The sequence below is a fragment of the Berghia stephanieae genome, chromosome 2, assembly GCF_034508935.2.
Source record: "Berghia stephanieae isolate SIO BIC M18660-M18661 chromosome 2, UCSD_Bste_1.3, whole genome shotgun sequence".
NCBI classification, from domain to species: Eukaryota; Metazoa; Mollusca; class Gastropoda; order Nudibranchia; family Aeolidiidae; genus Berghia; species Berghia stephanieae.
The window spans coordinates 36184837-36192336 of NC_088361.1; the positions used below are offsets into that span (position 1 = coordinate 36184837).

Here is a 7500-nt window from a genome sequence, read left to right on the forward strand (position 1 = left end):
AGTGAGGAATTGGCGAGTTTGATAACACCTTGTGAACCAAAAGAATCTAGAGACACTGTAAGTGTAAATATTGATGAAACTGTACGGGAAACAGATCTCCTAAGGCCGCAGTCAAAGGGGCCACCTCCTCCCTATTCCCCAATTCCAAAAAGTCCCCTTAAGAAAACATTCGATGGAAAACTGTTCTCAGGCGTGAGGGCATTAAAGTCCTCGCTAAAATCTTCAGCAAAAAGCGCACCGTCAGTATCGAGTAAGGAACCGGCCAAGATAACAGGTGTCGAGTGCTCTGAAATAGGCGGTAGTTCGGGGCATACTGTGAAAGAGATCACTTCCTCTGACAAACAAGAACCGAACGGGGAAAAAACAGAGGAAACACCCGTTGAAAAGAATTTTGTTATGCAATGTTTATAGGAGCACCATGTATATAGATTAGACGGGAACGTGTGCAATCATGTTTAACGCATTTTGTTTATTTGTGTGATACCGACTATGCTATCTCATGTGTTATACAAAATTAGCATAACGTGTGTATGGATGAGATTACAATGCAGCATACACTTATTTATCACTTTCAGTCAAATATGGGATTTTGTCCTAAGTGCACAAAATATGTTTTCCATGTCAACATAATTTAATATGTATTCACTTGTTTGGGATTTGTTCTGTTCCAAATTTTCCTTGGTTAACTTAGTGCAATGTGTATGATCGATCGAGTGTTTAATAAATCAAAATAGGTTAGTTCCAAGCCAGATTCGACGTTTGATAATGAAGGAAATGCATCGTGTCTTTATAGTTGTTAAAATTTCTTTTCACACCATAATTAATAGCATAACAAATTATTTATTTTTCATAACAATCTAGTAAGCACAAAGTTAAGAATTATGGGTTTCATTAAACAAATTAAAGAATTAGAGAAACACTTCATTGCATTTTGTAAGAATTGTCTATTACTTATTAAATAGGTGTTTTATCACATTTTTAAACTGGCGTCCCGTTCAGATGAAAAAGACCTCGCTCAAATGTTATCAAAATATTAGACGATGAATTTGACAACGTGAGTGATATTTTTAAAGCGGAAATGTTTATATTAAAAGCAAGCATTCAAAGGAGTAGAGAAATGGCAAGAGTCATTGTTATGAGGAGTTCAGCCATTTACGTGACTTATACGGCATCCTTCAACTGGCCGCTACAATCTACGCCATCCACCGATCCAAAAATGGTCTTAACGTATTATTTTACCCCTCTCCATAAATAGTAATGCGTAATGATATCAAGTTTGCAATCATAATCTGTGACGCCACATTGCTATGTGTTAACTTTCACTCAAATTAGATCTTTTAAAACTAAGTATCAATTAAATATTTTTGAAAAGTCTTTTCAGAGGAAACTAAACCAGAATCGATTGAGCAGTAGAATAAAATATTTCTTACACTCGTGCGTTTTGGAATTTGAACTTTGTTTCCACAAGTTCCTGCACCAATTGGGAACTCGTCCGGACTTTCAAAAGCAAGTGTAAGAACCGTATTGTATTTATCTAGAGTCCCTCTCGCGACTTCTTGGTGTCTCCAAAAAGACCACGAACGTTTCTTTGTGTGCGAGCTGTTTAGCTATGTTCTCTCATCTCAACATGAACATATAACACAGAGGCGATTGGGACATTGAGTAAGCTCCGATATTAGGTGAATAGTAATTTAGAAAAACGAGTGGAGCGGGCACTAATATTAATAATGTTCTACATTCAGATTTAAAGCAATTAGTTCTCAAACATGCATGTATACATAGCGAATTTATCGTTATCCTGTCCATGGCTAAAATTCAAAATTATACCATACTGATGATTGATAAAAAATGGTAAAAACTCTATTTTTAGACGGAATACTTACTTTCAAAGCCATTTATCTCATGTTTTGTGACCATTTATACCAGAACCCAGTGTAAGATTTATTCCTGTCGGTATATTTTTTGCATAAGATCATTTCATAGTTATTTCTTTTTATTACGTTTATTTTACTATCACAACATTTGTTACTTTGGGGGTTTTTTTTGGGGTTTTTTTGTTGTTGCATTTCTGGTGATCTATCTGAATGGTAGGTGGTGTGTGTGTTGCGGGGAGGGGAGATAAGCGGTAGAGAAACAGACTTGCTCACACATGTAATTTGTGAAATGCCCTTCTCAGTTTAGGCTATGATAGCTTTCTCACGCTAGGATAGCTTACTCACACGTTTCTAATCCTGGTTAAGTCCGGGGAGGGGAGGGTCTTTCGTTATCCAGCAGGGATTGGGTAGTTGGGCCCGTTAGATTCGACTGACAGTTCCTTTTTTGAGAAAGACAATCCAAATCTTCAATCTTCAATGGCTTGTATTTTCAAAAGGCCCCACGGGCCCATCACTGCAAATGTTTAGTTACAATCCAATCAAAATAGGGAACAGTCACAGATTACTTTGACGAGCATGCATTCAAAACTGTTTAGAAAGTTCCCAAGCATTCAACGTTCGTTATGTCCGGTGGCAGGACATTCCAGTCATTTTTTGTTCGTAGGAAAAAGCTATGTTTGTATGTTCTTCTAAATGGTTGTATGTATTGCAATGCATTGTATCTACGTGTAGCGTACCCATCTGATTTGCTTTTTATGTAGTTTGGGATAATGAGTTTGGGTCGTTGATTGTTTTGGCGGAAAGTACTTTGCGATAGACTACCGTCCTATCCAATGGATAGCAAGTAATTGCTATTGTCCGTTTCACGCTGTAAAAACCGGGATAAACTCCGGCTCCATGGGTCAATGGCTCTGAAGGACTACCGCCTGTAAACGGTATTATATCGGAAATTCTTTTGATGCTAAAAATTGATTTTATCGTCAAAAATATGAAACTCGTCAGAATATCATATCGTAATTAAGGTTGATTAGGTCTATTGACCTTTGAATACCCTGTAATGCTAACAAAAGTAAATTATTGCTGCAAATCTCAGTCAGGCTATAAATAAAGATAATACCAAAATATGAGGTATTATATGCAAAATGAAACAAACATCATCAAAGTACAAATCGAATATTTCAGATGTTTAATATCAATACAAATATTTTATATTAGGTACCATCTTATGTAGAAATTTATCACAATCATATATTAGAGAAAAATTTGAAAAGTTTGAAACTTGAAGTGTAGGTAAATGATAATCAAACAGTATAATATCCTTTATCATTCATCCTAATCATACATCAAAGAAAAAAGCTCTCTGTCGATTACATTCTTGGTGGGTTAATTTTGAATTTATTTTTGAATACATAAGACCTAATATTTTCTTTAAAACAAAATTCTAACATTTTTTGTCAATTTAGATTTTAATTAACTTTTTGGCGTTTGGGTCCACCCGACATAATACCGCTTTAAAGTGAACAGGTTACAAATCATTTATAGACTAAGACGCATGTTCGATACTACGTTGATTGTTACTGAGGACCTGTAAATGTATTTAACGATATTATTACAGATGGAAAGGTGTCCTTCAGAGCCATAAGACTCAATGGAGACAGAATGTATCCCTTTTTATGAACCACAAGTTGGATAATCAATCACAAAGTACTTTCCAATCGATCTAACAAAAGCAGCTACCCACTCTGCTGACTGGTGTAAAAGGGGAGTGGGGGGGGGGGGGGGCGTTGAATTATAAATGTGTCTAAAAATCGGATAATCAGTGTGAGATTGTAGCGTAGAGTATGAAATTAGAGATCATAATATTCTTATTTATTATTGGGATTATTGTTAGCTTCTATAATCAGAATCTTTATTTTACTTTAAAGAAAAGAAATTATTGGTAAGTTGTTTCATAATTGTAGTTTGATCAAAACCCAAGGAGCAGATCAATTATCCAACATCGGTCCACGTTTATATCATCATAGTTGACCAATGAAAAAGCAATAAGAAATAATGCTGTTGTGTTTAATTACTGTTTTAAAGAATGCGTGGCCCATCACCTCAAAACGGTAATATTTTTGGGTGATCCAGATGCTTTTGTCCAGTTAAATGCCGTACTCTGGAAAGACATGTATTTAAAAACTTGACCATCTTGGGAAAAACTCTCTCTGGGCCATCGCGATGCCCCTGGTTTGCGCGTTTTGTCAAGATGAGGATCATTTAAATCGATCGATATTTGAGGGACGAGTTTTCTGTCCAACTTTTTACATACGTGTCTTCCAGAGAATGGCAATAAACTGGTTAAATGATTATAAAATGTGAATTATAAGTAATGTCAAACCCTGGTTTTCGTCATTTATGAAATAATATTAAATTTCCTAATTTAAACAAACAAAAAACCTAACATGTCTCAATATTGTTTTTACTATAAATCCAATCATCAGAATCTAAACCATCCAATATGATACCGTTTTGACATGATGGGTAACATAATACAGAGTATCTACGATTTAAAGCGCGTGGTGTTGACAGCCATGGTAAGAAACAATAATAATAATGTGTTAAAAGGGAGATAACCCACGTATTTAAAATGTCAGTAATGCCAAATGTGTTATATTTGTATTGATTGATGTCTTTCAATAATTTATTGTAATTATTGACTCCAATGAAATGTTATTTAAATCGTTGTAAAAAGTGCAGGCATGAATGGAATGTTTGAATTTCCAACATCAATCCGTTTGTTGGGTTTGTACCCATTTGTTCCGAATTTGTGAGTTATTTCCCTTACTTTAGAAAGTTGCTGGAACACTCACTTTAGGTGTGTGTTGACTAAAGAGATGTTAAACTTATAAAGAACACCAACATTTTGTTTCTCACATGAAATGCAATTATTTTAAGTAGGATGAGCTAGCAACTGGAAAACATAGACAGTCATCCAATTCTCAAGTTCATTTTATTCAAAAGAAAACTTTTTTTCCAGGTCTTCGATTTGGTTTTTGTAAAATGTGAAATGTCAAACACAATGAAAGCACGTTTCACTAATCTTATCCTATGCCAAAACTTTAGTTGTATGCAATTTTGCAGCCCGTAACGATATTAAAGAGCGATTTTAGCTTCTTTTAGAGACCCATAAATGCACATAATATATTGTATATTGGACACGTAGCAATGGGTCGTGAACTTATGTGACACATACACAGTTCAAAAAGTGTATAGAGTAACTAATTACTCAACATTTAAAACTTAATTCTGAGACTAAATTTATATCAAAGCAACGTTCACCCAAAGATCTATAAGTTTTGAACTGGTCGTTTTTAGCCAAGCTTGTAGTTTATAGAGGTATTCGCGGGTTTCATCGCTGTAACTGGTAAAAGCTTTATGATATGATGCCAGTTTAGGATAGATAGAATTTTACCTTATAATAGTTAATTATGTATTAAAGTTTTTAATACGACATTCTTCATCAAAGCAAACGATTCACCAAGTTCGAATTTTGCGAATGAAAAATATGTGTCATTTTGATGTTCGCTATTACTGAACTCAATGGAGAGCGTATTATCAAATAATGTAAGGACATTGAACAGGATTAGATGTATTTTTCTCTGGCGTGGATATATTCTAGTATTATGATACCTCCGTGAAGGGAAAATCTCAGGCAAATCTGCCAGCTTTAAAATTTAAAATTCAAATAGGCCAGAATACTCGCTCTTTAAATATCGATCGATTAAAATTAACAACCTCTGGTCAGATTGTTGTTTGAAAGGGAAAAGGTTATTATAATAGATAGATATTTGAAGGACGAGTTATCTATCCAAAGTGTTTAAATTGTGTTTGCTCAGAGTAGGAAACAAAAGCGTCCAAGTTTATTTTTTTGTCTTTTCTTTTTTTGTTTGTTTGTTTGTTTGTTTGATTGTTTTTACAAGCAATTGACACAATTTAAGTCAGTAAATAAGAAAAACCCCTTTGTATGTCGTTTCCTACACAAACATTAATGTGCTGACATTGATTAGATTGTTCTCTACACTGATTTGGTATTAAATTCTTCGTTATGTCCATTTTTATTAGATTATGTTTAACCATAATAAGATCAAACTCGAATTTTAGTATATACTTTTTGTGTGCGTATATATAATATATATATATATATATATATATATATATATATATATATATATGTATGTATGTATGTATGTATGTATATATATATATATATATATATATATATATATATATATATATGTGTGTGTGTGTGTGTGCGTGTGTGTGTATGTGTCATTATCTGTCTGTGTATGTGTGCGTGAGTGTGTAAGTGTATGTGTGTGTGTGTGTGAGAGAGAGAGAGAGAGAGAGAGAGAGAGAGAGAGAGAGAGAGAGAGAGAGAGAAGGAGGTGGGTTGGTTCGTGAGTGTTTGTCGCATTGTAGTGTGTTGATAGAAGATTAATATGTCATGGGTGTTCCAATGGAATGTTACACACTTTTAATTCATCACTGTTATTTGTCGAGCTATAGATCACCTTTAAAAATGCAATAATGTGTAGAGGAATATATTTAAACATTTTATCCACACAATTTAGTTAATGTTAATAATATGCTAACGTCATCTCGAAAGGAACACGTGTTTAAAATTTTGACCAGAATAACCGACCCTTACATATCACTCCAGTAGAACGACTCATATCTTGTCATAAATTCTCAAACTTAGGACTTCTTGACAAAATGAGGGTTATTTTAATGGATCGATATGTGACGGGCAATTTTCTCGCCAAAATGTTAAATACGTGTATTTCTAGAACACGGCGGGCAGTATTGTAGCATTCATGTAAGATTGTCTATCATATTTCCACACAATGAAAATGGTTATTCTTGTCTTTCAATCTGGTCACATCAGTTACCGTTCTGTCATATTCTGACAAAACACATTAACAATATTTGGATTGAAAGTTTATCTATTTCACACTGATGGAGAACACGGAATATTTTATATTAAACGGTTGACTGCCGTAGTCTGGAAAAAACATTTGTTTTTAATTGGCCAGAAAACTCTTCCTATCAAATATCGATCGATTTAATTACCCTGATTTAACTGGCAAAAACTCGCAAGATCCCCGGTTTAATTATTTTTGCCAAGATGAGGGTCTTTTAAATCGATCAATATTTGAAGGTCGAGTTTTCTGGCCAAAATTTTAAATACGTGATTTTTTTCAGAGTACGACAGTTAACTGGTTAAAACTATCTTGTGAAAAGTTAAACCCGCCATTTGTATGAAATAACAGATTTGAGACATTTTAACAAGCTGGAATTCTTCTTAACGAATCGATATTTTGATTTCAAGGTTTCTGGTCAAAATCTAAAAATGTGTTTTGTTGGACGGACCACGGCATATGTTTATGTCATGTGTTACTATTATTATTCAATGTTGTTATGAAGAATTGATTATGTGAGGAGAGCCTATAATAAGTTTCTTAACCACGTTACATTGGAATATCATTATTCCAAAAACATTATCCTTCAATTTATTTAAAAAGGACTTAATTAATAACTTCCTATTACCAGGGTAGGAGGATGGTATAGAAAACATTATGGGTAT

At 33.9% G+C, this 7500-nt stretch overlaps 1 protein-coding gene across 1 annotated transcript in view; it reads left to right on the plus strand.

The window, feature by feature from the left end:
- Positions 1–3017, plus strand: part of LOC144964797 (potassium/sodium hyperpolarization-activated cyclic nucleotide-gated channel 3-like) — a 157118-nt gene extending 154101 nt beyond the window's left edge. Inside the window, 1 exon segment of the mRNA XM_078899426.1 lies at positions 1–3017. This exon segment is cut by the window's left edge and continues 740 nt beyond it. Coding sequence (XP_078755552.1) covers positions 1–411 — 411 coding nt within the window. The 3' untranslated portion in view covers positions 412–3017.
- The last annotated feature ends 4483 nt before the right edge of the window (positions 3018–7500 follow it).